The sequence below is a fragment of the Ictalurus punctatus genome, chromosome 4 (genome assembly GCF_001660625.3).
Source record: "Ictalurus punctatus breed USDA103 chromosome 4, Coco_2.0, whole genome shotgun sequence".
NCBI classification, from domain to species: domain Eukaryota; kingdom Metazoa; phylum Chordata; class Actinopteri; order Siluriformes; family Ictaluridae; genus Ictalurus; species Ictalurus punctatus.
Window position 1 is genome coordinate 2299824 of NC_071284.1, and position 15177 is coordinate 2315000.

Genomic DNA, 15177 nt, shown 5'->3' on the forward strand with positions numbered 1-15177 from the left:
ACTGAAACAGATGACGTCAGAATGCATTCATTTGCACATGGCATTGTGTATCGTTCTTTTAACCCTGCGATGGACAAACGGTGAAGAACAGACAAACTACAAGCTAAATGAACCTCTCGTTCAGGTCATGTGCGTGGGAGGTTGACACACAGAGAGAGAGAGAGAGAGAGAGAGAGAGAGAGAGAGAGAGAGAGAGAGAGGCTTTCAAATCATGAGGAAATGATTCAACAAAAACTACCACTCAAGTCCATAACGGACAAAAATGTCCATGTCAAAAAAACTCTAATAGAAATATTATATATTCTTTTTTTTTTTTTCCACTTTGACTGACCTCGATATTTTTTTTTTTTTTTTTTTTTTTTTTAACCAGCCTCAGTTCTGATCATAATGACCAAACATTCATTCATTTTCAGAATTTTAACCCTTTAAACGCCGGTTTCTTTACACCATGCGAAAATCTTCAAAGCTCTGTAACCTCCTCTGACTCGTGTACATGGGATACGTGGGATTTGTGATTTCCAGTACAATATCATTTCTTTCTCTCAAACTGTTCACACACGCAAATTTTCAGTACACACACACACACACACACACACACACACACACACACACACAAACCACAACTCTGATATCCGTACACACATAATTACATGGTCTGTACTTACAGAGCTCTATAATAGAGCAGAATCAGACATAATAAAGGAGAAAAAAAAAAAAGCATGTTTTTTTTTTTTTTTCCCCCATAGGCTAAACCTGAGGAAAATACTACACATTTCAGAAAATATATGAAAAATTCAATGTTTCGAATGCTCGATTTTATGCGTAAACATCACGGTGATTGATGAGTGCCGTCTGAATGGGTTTCAATGGGGATATCGTCGTGCTTAAGGTCCTGAGAGTTGCTATGTTGCGTACCTAGTTTAAAATAGATTTTATGAAAGGATGAAATATTAAAATTCCAATAAAAATTTGCAAACTTATAAAAAAATTTTTATAAAAATAAATAAATGAAAAAGACAGAAATGTCCATAATGACGCACAAGGGTTAAGAATTACTCTAACTGAGTAACAAAATGTAGGATACTAAAAAAAAAATAAAAAAAATAATAAATAATTCCAAACTAATTTGCTTTTCATGAACACAATAGTTCTTATGTAAATGCTCCTGAGAATGATTTAGGAATAAATTTCTCGGTATCCATCCTGACAAAATGCGGCCCATTCTTATTTGTTCGAAAGAGAAAGTGCAGTAATGAAGATTCCGTGCCATTTCTTGAAACAGTTATTTCGCCGAGGCGCTTCAGTTTTAAATCCTGACACGGCCTGTACAACTTCAGGAAACGCTCACGGTGTGCACCTGTGCCCCGATTAATAAGCACTAGTGTGGACTTTAGAAAATAAGCTAGGTGTGAAACAGCCTTGGTATTATCATTGCCCCGTTCCCTCCATCTCTTATTCACACCCTCACCTGCCATAAAGAGGATCATCATACACGTTTAAGCGCTTTTATGTGTCCGTTTTTGTAAATATCGTTGATCTTGCTAATAATAGAGGATATTAGGTATGTGGTATTTTAAAGAAAAATGTTCTTTAAAAGGAAAAGGGAAGGTCTTGATAAAGGGATAAAAGATAGGAACCAGGCTGCAGCCATCTTTTTCCCAACAATGTTGAAAAACATTGTGTCCATCAAAATTCCTCTTGCGTAAAGGATTAACGTGTCGTTACAGCCCTGCGACGTGTCCAGCAAGCTGTACGACAAGCTGGTTAATCCATTTACCACAGCACTGGTTCATTAAAATTCCTGATGCGGTGCTAGTTTTCTTATGTAGTGTTGTCGGAGACACTTGGTGCGTTTGTTCTCAGTAATATAGCGGCGTTAAGCATTCATTTCCTCATCAGCCTCTAATCTCTCTCTCTCTCTCTCTGTCTGTCTCTCTCTCTCTCTGTCTCTCTCAGTTAATAAGATTCACCGCTGACTGTTGCACTGGAGACTCCTTCCATGAATAAACATCTCGCTGCAGAAAACTTCATATCGAAGATTTCTTAAACCTTTCTTAAACTTTGAATCATTTTAGTCCTCAGTACACGTCCCTACATACGCGCTGTTACTACAGAAACGACGAGGTGTAAGGACGAGGAGAGCATTCGTATAAACCTGTCATTTCGAGCTGCACGACTGTCAGAGCCGCTCTTATAGAAAATGACTCGACGCCTCCTGACCGATCGCGATCCGACAGCGCTGCGCTATGAGAGCTGCGTCTTCGGTCACTACTGACCCCCGTTGTTTAACACGTGACCTTTCGTTTTCTGCGCAGTGTATCAGACCTTGAATGTCAGCGTGTTGTTAAAGGGAGCAGTGAGATAGAGCGGCAGAACAGCGTCTCTGAGTTCTTATCTGTTCCACACAGCAGTTGCCGCCAGTGGAACATGCTGCAGAACAGGATTTAAGACTCCTCCCTGAAGCTGGAAATGAAATTATCACACACACACACACACACACATATATATGTATATATATATTTATTTATTTCCCCATAATTTGAAGACTACATTCGAACAAGTACAAGTGGCTTAATCAGACCCTTGTGTGTTCTCATCAGAGCGGCTCGGAGCAGTTAGTCTGATTAGCATGTCCTTGGGGAAACCTCATTAGCACCGCTAATGGATCGGATCACAAAATAAAACATTACAACTGCATCCAACATAATCATTCAATGGGAAATGAATTATCGCTTTCCCTCTCTGTGTGTGTGTGTGTGTGTGTGTGTGTGTGTGTGTGTGTGTGTGTGTGCGTGCGCGCTTTTGATCACGTCTTGAAGGTTTAAGACTCTCTATTACTCTATTATTAATATTAATAATGTAACAAGGCTTACAACTATATTACAGCACAGTGAGAGTAATTGCGTTCGTCGCATTCTGCATGGTCAGAAAGGGATCCATTATCTAGGACAGCTTCTCTGACAGTACATTTACGTTTATATTTATATTTATATTTACATTTACATTACTTTACGTTTACGGCATTTGGCAGACGCCCTTATCCAGAGCGACTTACATTTATGTCATGTACTGTATACAGCTCAGCTGAGCAGCTGAGGGTTAAGGGCCTTGCTCAAGGGCCCAGCAGTAGCAGTGTGGTGGTGCTGGGGTTTGAACTCATGGGGTTTGAACTCATGAAACAATCGCTCCCTCACCAGACTCTCTTTTCTTCTATCTTGGAAAAAAAATAATAAATAGACGTAAACCTATACGGTGGACGCTTCACGTAAAACTAATCGTCTGTCGGGAGACATTTATTTATTTATTTATTTATTTGTTTGTTTGTTTGTTTATTTATGGAAGGAGTCTCCAGTGTCGGCGCTTAGAGGCGGTCAGGGGTAAAGATGTCATTTTTCCGACGTCTTCAGGACAGAGGAGTTTACGCTTTGTGGTTTCTTAGCAACATGACGAGCGTCTTCTTCTTTTTTTTTTCTTTTTTTTTTATTTAAGAGAAAAACCAGAGAGGATGGTGATGGAACTACTGTTTGTAGCTGCTATAACGTAAGCGCGAACGGGAACGAACTTTACAAACGCTAATTTAATTGCACTATTCATTGACCGTCGTATTTTCTGTGGTATAAGAGTGATAGAACACTTCAGGACACGCTGTTATTGGAAGATAATCAACGTCGCGGTGGTAACGTTCAGTCACGGTTGGTTACATCCCTATAACGGTATGACACGGGGCATTTTTTTTATTCCTTACATATTACAAGTATAGTTGTGCCGTTCTCAGGAAATGCCTAGAACCTCGATTTGTCCCTGCTTCCGATTGCTACGTCTGTCAGTTATGTCGTCTTTCTTCTTTGATATCACGGATTGTTCACGTCTCTGGATATCGTTAAGATGTTTTAGTGACTGATCTTTATTTAGGGAAACGATTATAGCTCTAAGCAGAACTAATTACCTCAGCGCTGATAAGCTCTCAGCCACAAGCCAATGGATTATATCTTGTTTTTCTCTGATCACACACCAGCGACGCTATCCTCAATGAGCCACGATTATAGCACGAAGCAGAACCGGAGATCCTCATCGCAGATAACATCATTCTTCTGTTAATCCACAGCGAATTTCTAGTGGGTGCTTCAAAGGTCAGCTCGAACAATGCAGACGTAATGTGCTTTCATTTCCTTTAAACCCGATTGTGTGCTCGCTTTTGGGTGAATTTAAAAAAAAAAAAAAAAAAAAAAAAAAAAAAACCTGCACATTTAGAATTTTTATTAAATTGTATTAAAATACACCTGGCTCAAGTTCATTAAGAAATCAAATGTGTGTGTGTGTGTGTGTGTGTGTGTGTGTTAATAACTTCAAGGTGAGGGAATGACAACAAGTTGTTTACAACGAGTGATAACACAACATTAAATGTAATTTCGACTGTCTAAAATGCACCCCATCCTTAATTAATTTAATATCCGATCACAACCCGAGTGCTTTATTCCTCATTCCTTACAGATCGGAATCAGAAATGAAACAGTGCCATGATGTAGGCTAGTAGTGACTAGAACGTTAGCAGTCATTCCTCCTGTGTACATTGTCCTCTTGCAGGTGGAACGGATCGTGGACAAGCGGAAGAACAAAAAGGGCAAGTGGGAATATCTAATCCGATGGAAAGGCTACGGGAGCAAAGAGGACACGTGGGAACCCGAGCATCACCTGCTGCACTGTGAGGAGTTCATCGATCAGTTCAACAACCTCCGCCTGCACGACCGGCGCTCCAAGCCGGCCAAAGCCAGCACACACGCCAAGGTCCGGGACGCCTCCAGATATCAAGGGGAAACACGGAAAAAGAAAAGGACTAGCGGAGGAGGAGCCCCGGGGCCGGGTGTCCCACATAGACCGAGGAAAATGAGCGGAGGGAAAGCGTCAGGGGACAGATTGAGCAAACCTGTGACTTATAAACGAGTGAACGCAGGGCTTCAGTTCGTTCCTCCGATCAGGCGTCCTACAAACGGGCTTCAGAACGGAGAAACGGACGCAATGCATTACAGGACTGCAGCCAGGACACAGAGCATCCCGAGCAGCCGGGTGGAGAGGATGATGGGAGAGATGGAGATGGGCGGAGCAAAAGCCCCACTCAGAGATGAATTAGGTAAGGCTGCTTTTGGAAGGAAAAAAAAAAAAAAAAAAAAGTCACTTCCTGTATTTACGACACGTGATTTTATTACGATTTTTATTCGAGTGTCGGAGAACACGCTTGAAATGGAGCTAGCTTTTCAAATTTACATTCCACATACACACGATTCCTCTGTGAAATTAAGACGGTTTCTTATATAGAAGACCAAACGTCATCCGCATTCAGCTACAAAGCCATAAACGGTAATATTTTACCAACAGATTTAACTGAAATCTGTATTCCCGTGAAGCTCATTGACAGCGGTGGAAATATATTTGTTACATCTGTTTATACAGTGGTGCTTGAATGTTTGTGAACCCTTTATCATTTTCTAGATCGCTGCTTAAACGTCATCAGATTTTCACAAAAGTCCCAAACGTAGATCTAAAGAACCCAGTCAAGGCCCCGACGGAGCGACGAATTCTGAACGATACCAGCGAATTCTAAAGGAAAATGTCAGGATATCTGTTCATGAACTGAATCTGAAGAGCAAGTGGGTCGTGCAGGAAGACAACGAGTCCAAACACACGAGTCGTTCTACCAAAGAACGGTTAACGGAGAATAAAGGTAATGTTTTGGAACGGCCGAGTCAAAGTCCTGACCTTAATCCGGTAGAAATGTTGTGGAAGAACCAGTTCATGTGAGAAAACCCACCAACATCCCAGAGTTGAAGCTGTTCTGTACCGAGGAACGGGATAAAATTCCTCGGAGCCGACGTGCGGGACCGATCAACAGTTATAGTCGCAGTTTTTGCTGCACAAGCGGGTCACACCAGACACTGACAGCAAAGGTTTGCGTATGTTTGCCACTCACAGATGTGTAATATCGCATCATTTTCCTCAATAAATAAATGACCAAGCATAATATTTTGTCTCATTTGTTGAACTGGGTTCTCTTTATCTACTTTCAGGACTTGTGTGAAAATCTGATCATGGTTCAGATCATATTTATGATTCTAAAGGGTTCACATACTTTCAAGCACCACTGTAGCTACATTAAATGTTTGTTGAACGACTGCGATACAAGTTTGTTTCTCTTCTCCTGTACATTACAGTACATTACATCTCTCTTGTAGTTAATAAAACGAAATAAACCAAGAAACCACAAAGCGTAACTCTTCCGTCCTGAAGATGTCCGGAATTTTAACCTTACGGCTTTAGTCACCTCTGAATGTTACAAAGCGCCGCCTCCTTCCGTAAATGTTTACAGAAAACGTCTTCACCTGCGATATTCCATCAAACAAAAAAGAATAGCATTAAAAACGGATTGTCACTGCGGATTAAACGTAATCCCGATGTATCAAAAATACACTTTCGTGTTAATGTAGTTGAAAACTTTCGCCACGAAATCGCCGCTTTTTTTTTTTTTTTTTTTTTTTTTCGCTTTCAGGAAACACACCGAAGTATCATTACTGTTGTTTTTTTTTTTTTTAAAGATTATAATCATAATAGCAGTATATCATTTGTAAGATTTGTCTACTGAGTCTTTAAAAAGGGTAAATTCTCATTTAAGATGAATAAATAAATAAATAAACTTCCTCCATATAACGGTTATTGTGTTTTCTGGAAGGATCAAAGCTCTTGGAATGAACTCACTGTGGCAAAAGATGTTCCCCGTAAAGCAGCTGGTGTGTACAAATGAATAAACCTCCTCTGGCATTTCGAGCGCCTGCCATGAAAAGAAAAATGTTCAATAATTTGTGTTGCTTGTGATGCAAATTGTTGTGGGTGGCGTTTTTCTAGCCGCGGGATCAGGCTTTATCATCTGAATGTCACCTTCGCCACTGTTGGGCTTCTCAGACAGGCAGATTTTCATCGTTCATGCTGATCAGACTCACTGTTGTTTGTGTTCCATTGCAAACATACTGGGTTTGTTTGTTTTGTTTTTTTCTTTTTCTGATTTTGTTTAATTTAGTTTTTTCAGAACTTTCCTTTACTTTAGCACATTTGATAAAAAAAAAATACACGGATGTTGAGTCGTAACGGATACCGATCAGACTTTTGTTGATTGCCTGTACGTTTCGGACGGAATATTACAACATCCATCAAGCACACTACTGTGATTGGTAATGGCACTACGCTTGAGTCGAGCTTATCTGAGATCAGCACGCTTATTAAATGGCAATATAATAACGTGGCCATGTATATTTATATTCCATTCATCAATCTTATCAATCTTTGACCGTCACATGCGTCTTTCACTCTCTTATTTAAGAACGTACGACCGTAAAGCTGCGACACGGATACGGATTGAATCGTTTATTTTTCGTTTATTTCGAAGAATCCAGAAACTTTTTAAGCGCTTGAACTCTTGTGCTGAAGGAAACGGAGATTATGTAGAAAAACGATGCGTGTTTGTGACCGTTAATTGCCATAAACGATGCCATTAACAATAAATCGTATTAAAAATGTATTTTAACAGGCCCTATATTAATTGGGTAAGTGTGCGGGAGAAAGTCCACATTATTGGGCATTATTTTACTGTTAAAAACTAGAACCTGTCAGATGTTTAACGTTTAGCTTGTCACGATCTCGCCTGCAGATGGCGGTGCGGCGGTGACGTGCGCGGAGAGCCGGAGGGCGCGGTATTAGATGTGTAAATGTGTGATTGCGCCACGCGGTAGTGTTTCCATGTCCTGTTCTAGTTTCATGTTTCATGCCTCAGTTCTAGTTAAATGATAAACAGGCTTAACTACGTTTACGTACGTTGTGTATGTGTTAGCCACCTTCGTGCTAAGCGGTCTTGCTCTCGTGTCCTGTTTTGGTTTCATGCCTTGAATCTCGCTTCATGCTTCGGACCGCGTATCTCTGCGCATGTTTGTTGAACTTGTGTTTGGAACAAAGACACTGATCTGCACTTGCTTCCGTTTAGAGTCCGTACGTAACATAGCTAAACTGTCTCTGTACAGGATTTTGCAGAGCTTTTTTGTGATGCGATTTTGCTGCGGCTTTTAAAAAATGTAAAAAAAAAAAATAATAATTGCGATGCGAAGTTTTTTTCTCGTCGTGCTTTTTTGCGGTAAACTACTTGAATTAATGAGATTGCAATGGCATGCAATTGTTTTGCACTGTCTTTGGCGGTGGCTTTTAGCTGTACTCGTGTTCGACGCACATGAATCGAAGACGCTTTGACTGAGTACTCATTTTGATGACGTCACATGACACGCCTTGGCACAAATCCTGGCCACAATCGCAAGCGCCTCCGAATATTGCGAAATCGTGGACGGGCTGAACGGTCTCTAAAGTGCTGCTTTAGGAAATATCTTTCTTTTTAAACACAATATCTGGATAACGTTGTAAACCAGGATTAGTTGTTATATGATTGTTGTAACTTACAAATGTATCATCAACACATGTTTCATACCGGTACGTGGTCTAATCAGCAGATATGTTACAGTATAAAACCGGCGTAAGATATGGGTTCGTGACCTTAGTATTATAACGTTCTTTCTGGGTGAAAAGCTGTTTTGGGATATGGGGCATTAAAGTTTTGACATTCCAGCTAGCAAAACTCCTGAAATTTCTATCGAAAGCTGTACCAGATCTACACTTTTTAAGATTACATTGCATTTACATCTTGGGAATTCTCAGAGGTTTAGAAAGTGGATTTTCTGTCACAGAACCTTATTATTCTGTCAGATAAACTACTGTTTGGTTTGATAAGTTTCTATCTGCCCGGTGTTTTTGTTTTGTTTTCTGTACCCACTAGAGAAAGGCTATTTAACCCTATTTGTGATCATATATACTTTTCAATAAAACTTTCCAGTAAGTATAAATTTTTTTTACCAGATGTTCCACTTTTTAAACACGGAAGTTATTCCTAAACAAGATCATTTGCCTTGAAAATTCATTATAAAACATTTCTGCTACACTTTATACATTAAACCAGGCAGTGACAGTAGACCCGTACTGTACCTGTTTTATACACTTACTTTTTTTATTTATTTATTACACCCGTTCCTTCATATCATTGTGTAAACAGAATATTGATATTGATTGGGACAAGGCCACCTAAGTTGCATTCATGCTATGTTCATCCAGGATGATGATTGGCTGGCAGATAGAACCTTACAGAACCGAGTTTATGGGTTTTTGTTTTTTTGTTTGTTTGTTTTTGTTTTTTATAGTAGCACTTTGTAAAATAAAATTTAAAAAACGCCAGCAATAAAATAAAGTAGGGCAATACTCTGGTGATGAAGTCTATGTGGTTATCTGATTGTTGACCAAACTGCCAGCAGCTCAGAATACTGACCACAAATTCTGACCTAAATTCATTCAAAATATTACTAATATAGTATGATTCAATAACAATCACCCAGGAGCAAAATGTTGAGATTTGAATATAATCCGTTTATACGTGATGTCGGATTTTGTTGCCTGAATATTGATCGACTTGACACCATTTTCTTTGCTCTTAGTGTTCACTCGAAGCTTGTGTTTAAATGCATTGTCTCACTCCAGGCTGCTATTTCTAGACCTGGCCACAGACATTTAATTCATTTTGCCACTTCCGTTTAAAATTTAGAGCAATGACCTGTCCTGTTTCTTTCTTAAGCCATTTTTCACCGGTGATTTGTATCGCCTGTTTTAGAAGTGATCAGTCGATGGAATCGACTGACGGCTTTAATTCGATTGTTGTGAAACGCAGACAGGGCCAGAACAGTATATGGATGACTCGATTTGACAAGAAGAATGATAAATGGTTGCACTGTAATGAGTTGTACTGTGCATGCATTCTGAGATGAAAATTAGTAATAAAGGGGTTATGCAGGGGTCAGAGCTATATTTTTACTGAAGTCTGACACTAAGACCGTGTAGTACAGAGACACACGCCAGTGTAAGTTCGGGATTTAAGCAAAACTGAAGCGGGAAGTAGACAACAGCACGAATTTAAGAGTAATAGTACGAGTACTCAAATTCGGCAAGTGCAAAAGTTAATCCGAAATGAACGTTACAAAGCCAGACAAATCCTGGTGGCAGATAAAGAATGGCTCAGGATAACTGTCAAGACTTCACAACAGACCTCTAAATACCAGCATGTATAAACAGTCCTTGGAGATTTGAGATGATCCGATGTGCGTTCATGTGGGCGGTGCTGATAATCGTCCTGAACAGTGCACTGCACTAACCAGGCAAAATCGGGGACAAGATCTCCGGTCCCATCACCCGTGGATGAATATACCTTCTATAGAAGTTAGCAAAGCTCAGGAACTGCTGCAGGTTTTTTTTTCCCAAAAAAATGTTTTCTCATCTGGGCCAGAAGAATATCGCGTCCACCTTCTTCCATCTTAACTTCATCTTTGTTAATGATCCACAAAATTGGACTGAGTTCTGGCAAAAGCGGCACATTTCTGCCTTGAAGTTGAGGTGATAATCGAGGCATCTGACAAGAAGGAATAGAAATTGATGTACGTTTACCGAACGTATTCCTCGATAGATGAGCTTACAAGTAGTCATCACATGTTTCTGTAGATCACATGACAGGACTTCACTGAGCTCATAGGCCTAAACTGCTGAGTCAGCTTTGGGTAAAGTTTCATGCCGCAATGGACTTTTTTTTTGAGAAGTAGGTCTTTCTCACATATGGTGTGTTGTTCCTGTTTGGTTGGAATGAAAACCACCAACCTCACCAGCCCTTTTCATCTGAGATTAGACAACCCTGGTATAGACGATCAGACAGAAGAACTCCGCCAGGAGTGATTCACCGTTTGTTAGTCCATCTTAATTTTACCTTGGTCACAGTTTGAGGTCTCGTGAAAGTGGCCAATTTCTCAGTTGACATTGAGAGGATAATCAAGGAGTTTGGCAAAACATTCCTGCCTTATTGAACAAGTCTGCTATAATACAGTCAGAGACTCTCATGGATCCAAAATCTATGCTTCATGGTGGACAGTCGAGCCTTGCCAAGCTTCACTGGCTTGCTGCCATCCTAGAGAGAAAAGAGTTTACTTGAATGTCCATGCACAACATTATTTCCCCAAATCCCAATTTATTAGGAATCTCTGGTCAGAGTTCAGGGTCAGATCTGATCCGGCATCACTGGGTGGTAGAGCGTCAAGGAGCTTGCTCAAAGTCGGACCTGGAGCTTGAATTCACACCGTCCTGATCAGTATCCCAGAGCCTTAACCACGTAACCTCCACTGCTCTTCAAATACATATCACAGTATCTATTGAAAGGAGCCTGGCAAGCTAATTGCATTTAGATTGCTTCATGGAGAGGCACCAGTGGAGACTAACTGCCATTCATTTCAAGTCGTGAGAATGCCGAAGAGTGCCTGTGCCTTCAGAAAGGTGGAGTAAATGTTCGCCAGATGCTTCATTACAGCTTTAAATAGTGACACAGATTGTTCAGAAATTCAGCCAAGAGCAAGATTTTCCCCTTAAAGTATACTATAGTCATCCAATTTAATAAACCTTCCCCTAGAGCAAAGAGATGATGATGATGATGATGATAAAAAATCATCATAATGGTGCATTTAAACCGCTCCTGTTTGTTGGACCAACAGATGGAACATTGTAATAGAAATCCTTGGCTCTTATCTATATTTCTGCAGGATTTATCCAGAAGTGTGGTCCAAGTGGCAGGCAGATCTGTTGTGCAGTTTTACAAGACAAGGTTGTACAGGAACGGTGGGGGTGGTTTGCTGAGCCGCTTAACCATGCCTTCTAGCACGGTGCATAAATGACTGAGCAGTCAATACATCTCCTGTAGCCATTTACCTTGTGCCTTGATGAATTCTCACAGCTCCGAAACCTCACAATCCATTTTTTTAAAGGCAGGGTCTACTGTAATGCAAAAAAAAAAACAAAAAAAAAACTCACACAGATATGTAACCGTAATTAAAAAATGAAAGGAATTAAGCAAAGCAGTTTCTAAGAATGATAAATCCAATGAAAATGTTCAGAGTTATCTCATAGTCTCATAGTGGGAAACAGTTATATAACAGAAGCGTCGCTGAGTAATCTGATTTAATTTAATACTGGAGTTAATGGGGTTTTTTTTTTTTCAGCCGCCATGTTGTCCTACTTTACTTTCACCCACTTGCTATTTTGTAAAAGCACATCGTCAAATCCAGACCGAATCCGATCATATTTGCCTTTCCAGATTCAGTAGAAAGTGTCCTGTCGAGGTAAATCAGAGTGACTGGATTTATACTCCTGTGGGGTTTTTTTGTCACTCGTGAAAGAGTTCATCAGTTCTGCTAGTTCCACTGATGGAGTGGCAACACATCACACATCCACAACACCTAGTACAGTGGTTTTCAAAGTGGGGGCCGTGGGGGGGCCCCGGGGGGGCCTCAACAATTTGGTGTGAAAAATAAATTCTCACTCTCAGACAACCACACACACAATCAATTCCTAATGTAATGTAATGTAAAGATGTAATTATTAATTAAAAAAAAGGGGTGGATATATTTCGAAGTCTGTATTTTTAATGTGTTTTAAAGACATCTTGCAAAAGGGGGGCCTCGGTCAAATGTTAATGCCATTTGCGGGGCATTGCCCTGGAAAAGTTTGGGAACCACTGACCTAGTAGACATTTAAAAATGACTCGGAGGACTGAAAGCCTGAAGCACATGGTTACCTATTAAACGGGGAAAAATTCCAGTTTCATAGCACAATGTTCCCGACATTGCGTTTAAAAACGTCTGGATTTTTATTCAAACGCCGATTTTTATCGTGTGCGAGTGAAAGGTGTTATCGTCGTCAAAATGGCCCACTGACGGTTTACGACGCTGCGTAATCGAAGACTGATAATAAAGACGTTTAACAAAATAAAACGTATAATTGCTGACATGGGGAAGCTTCTAAAAGATTTACGGAAGGAGTCTCCAGTGTTAGTGCTTTGTAACGATCAGAGGTAATGCTGTAATGTTAAGTTCTCCGACATCTTCAGGACGTGTCGCTGCTATAACATAAATCATAACATAACATGAACTAACATGAATTAAAAGTAACTGTAAATGGATAAAAAAAAAAAAGTGCCAACAGTAACTCTGCGTCGTTATGCCATCCCGTTATGTTTTATTTCTTACGTAAGCACTTATTTAAATGCGTTATAAACATTGCTATAATCTGTAATGCACTGTGCTAAATAATTATACCAATGTTTACAAGGCCTTATGAATGCGTTAGAACATTTTATGAATATATTAGTAGGTTATAATGCCTATGTTCTTCATAGAAAGTGTCACTGGTTATATTTTCAGTGCTAGAAAGTTTTCTAAAAAAAAAAAAAACAGGGTCACCTAGTTTGTAAAAGAACAAACAAACACACCTACTAAAAAAAAAAAAAAGGCGAAATGCTATCTCTACGTTATTGATCTGTAGAGGTTTAAGGCCGATCCTCTGAAAAGACTGCTTTAAAAATATTCACTAACCGAATAACTGAATATCGCATTATTGTTTACGTCCATTGTTGTGATCCTTTTTTTTATACTGTGTGTTAAAAGCATGTGATGTGATATTTGGATGTTCGTTCTGTTCCGTAACCGAATCGAATAATATCGTCATTACGTATTGCCAGATTAAATCCCACCTTTTGTTTTTATTCTTGGTCATGCAAAAAAAAAAAAAAAAAACAGGTTCGCCGCTACCTAATGGAGACGCTCATTTACACAGTTCAGCCAAGCGGAAGCTGGCAGAAGACAGAGGCTACGTTTTTGACAAGAGGCTGAGGTACAACGTCCGGCAGAGTGAGACGAATTACAGATTCAGGGACATCGTAGTGAGGAAGGAAGAAGGTTTCACACACGTCCTGCTGTCCAGCCAAACATCAGACAACAATGCACTAACACCAGAGGTATGTCGCTTTAAAAGAATCGTACCGCATCCAATCATTGACCATTGATCATTGATTAGATCTAAATCTAATCTAATTGGAAAGTCTTTATCACTCGAATTAGTCGTTAGCAGCGTCTGAGTAGTTAACCCACTGGCTTAATGACTTTACGCTCCAATTGTAAAGCGCTCATTTAGGGACGCATTAGGATCTGAGAGTGACCAGTTCCACAAAGATTTAACCGCTGTTCTGCGATTATTATTCGTGATCATTATTAACGTGATTTAAACTGTAATAAAACATAAGATGCTCCAGGGGTTCAAAAACCTTTGGCAGTGTACAGTACTGTGCAACAGGCTCAGGCACATTAATTCATTAATGTGTGCTTTAATTACACTTCAAGTGTATTGAGAAAGGAAGACAGGTTAAAGGTTAAATCCACTGGGACTTATTTTAAGGCTTAGTGTAGTATCCAATGATGCACATTTGATGATGCTACCACCATCATGCTTCACTGATTGGATAGCGCCTTTGTCTTTCTGATGCTGTTTGTTTACGTATTTTCTCTAACAGACTCTGGGTTCTTCCTGGAACAATCAACTCTATTCGAACTAATCACTGTAATCTTGAGCTTGGTTTCACCTTGAGAGAATCTTTTTATAAAAGCAGCATGCTTGTTTCAGCGTCGTTTGATCCTCGGTGAAGTCTGCTCTATCCTGTGAGCCGTGAACGGTGTGGGTTTAGCGCTAGCGTTTATCCGTGCCGCTCTGCCCCTGGGCTTCTGGTTCGGGTCTGTAAATCGCTTTAATTTTCTCTACGTTACAAACAAGTGCTGTCAAGAAACAGAGAGCTGAAACGCAGTGACTCATCCCAGAGGATGAAGGCTTACAGTGCAGATTGTTTTCTTCAGTCCTTACTTTCGGCGTTCTGTGAGCGATAACTGCGGACGTCTCGCTCTCGTACGAGACGTTACCCACACTCGGCGTGTTAGGAAACTAATACGTGTGATGAAAAGCCTTAGACCTTTTTTCTCTCCGCGATCCGTCTTCTGTTTTTCATGGAGACTTGTGACTTGGATATTGCATAGAGGAGAAAAACCTGGGCAGATACAGAAAATCACAATGATTATCAAATAGCGACCGATAACAATGAACTATAACCAACGCCGACGAACCTCAACAAGATCTAACACCCGTCAGTTAATAATAACACCCAATACCAAGGTCAGCTGACCTCAACAACAA

At 40.1% G+C, this 15177-nt stretch overlaps 1 protein-coding gene across 1 annotated transcript in view; it reads left to right on the top strand.

The window, feature by feature from the left end:
• The window catches only part of LOC108264236 (chromodomain Y like 2), a 38505-nt gene that overhangs the window by 13288 nt on the left and 10040 nt on the right, over nt 1–15177 (top strand). Inside the window, exons 2-3 of the mRNA XM_017465569.3 lie at nt 4585–5128; nt 13737–13954. Coding sequence (XP_017321058.1) covers nt 4585–5128; nt 13737–13954 — 762 coding nt within the window. The remainder of the gene's footprint in view (nt 1–4584; nt 5129–13736; nt 13955–15177) is intronic.